Consider the following 870-nt stretch of genomic DNA (forward strand, 5'->3'; position numbering starts at 1 on the left):
CAGTTGTCGGTACACTTCTCTTTACTCTCTTCCTACAGATGCTGCCAGACCTGCTGAGATTTTCCAGCATTTTTCTGTTTCAGATTCCAGCAGCCGCAATGTTTTGCCTTGATCTGGGGGTTTGCAAGATGCCAATAGCCCTTTAAGAGCGTGCGGGTTGGAAAACCCGGAGTGGGTGGAGTGGACGGTCCCGGAACCGGAGGGGCGGGGCGAGATGGGGAGACAGGCGGGAGCCTCCAGTTCTGGCGGAGATTCCGGTTCCGGGCTTTGCGTTTGACGGGCGGCGCTGCTGTTTACCTGGCGCGGTCGGGCTGTTTATTGTTGTGAATAAACACGCGCCCGGGAGAGGGAGAGAGGGCGGGCGGCGGCGCTAAGCAGGTGGATTGAAGATTTCATGTCATTATCGGCTGAAGAAGCGGCGGGGTCGGCCTGGGGCTTGGCGGGTGTTGATGAAAGTTAGCTGTGATTTGCGTGTCAGAGCCGGGTGAGTGAGTGGTCTTTTATTGGTTATTTTTTATTTATGTGGAGAAGCATCTTGTCTCTCTCTACATCGCTCCCCTTCCTGGGGTGGGAGGTTCGGCCGGTGCCCACCAGGCCCAGCCCCGCAGCTTCCCCGGCTCCCTTGGCCAAGTGCTGCCGCTCTCTGCTCCAATCCCCCACCCCCCCCCTCGCACCCTGGGGGGACCTCGGGCCTGTCAGTGATGGTAAATGAAGCCTTCTGTTGCGGCTGCTCCGAGAGAGGCAAAGCCTTGAGCATCCTGGGCTGGAGTGTGTGTGTGTGAGGGAGAGAAGCCCCTTGCTGTGACCGGCCATCTCCACAAGGCCCAAGGCGCCTTCTCCCCCTCCCTTGGCAACAGGAAGCTTCTTACT

At 58.9% G+C, this 870-nt stretch overlaps 1 protein-coding gene across 1 annotated transcript in view; it reads left to right on the forward strand.

Moving 5' to 3' along the window:
* Positions 1 to 269: 269 nt before the first annotated feature.
* The window catches only part of gramd4a (GRAM domain containing 4a), a 142,376-nt gene continuing 141,775 nt past the window's right edge, over positions 270 to 870 (forward strand). Inside the window, exon 1 of the mRNA XM_078235525.1 lies at positions 270 to 484. Within this exon, the coding sequence (XP_078091651.1) occupies positions 450 to 484 (35 nt within the window). The 5' untranslated portion in view covers positions 270 to 449. The remainder of the gene's footprint in view (positions 485 to 870) is intronic.

The sequence above is a fragment of the Mustelus asterias genome, chromosome 19 (genome assembly GCF_964213995.1).
Source record: "Mustelus asterias chromosome 19, sMusAst1.hap1.1, whole genome shotgun sequence".
Classification (NCBI taxonomy): Eukaryota; Metazoa; Chordata; class Chondrichthyes; order Carcharhiniformes; family Triakidae; genus Mustelus; species Mustelus asterias.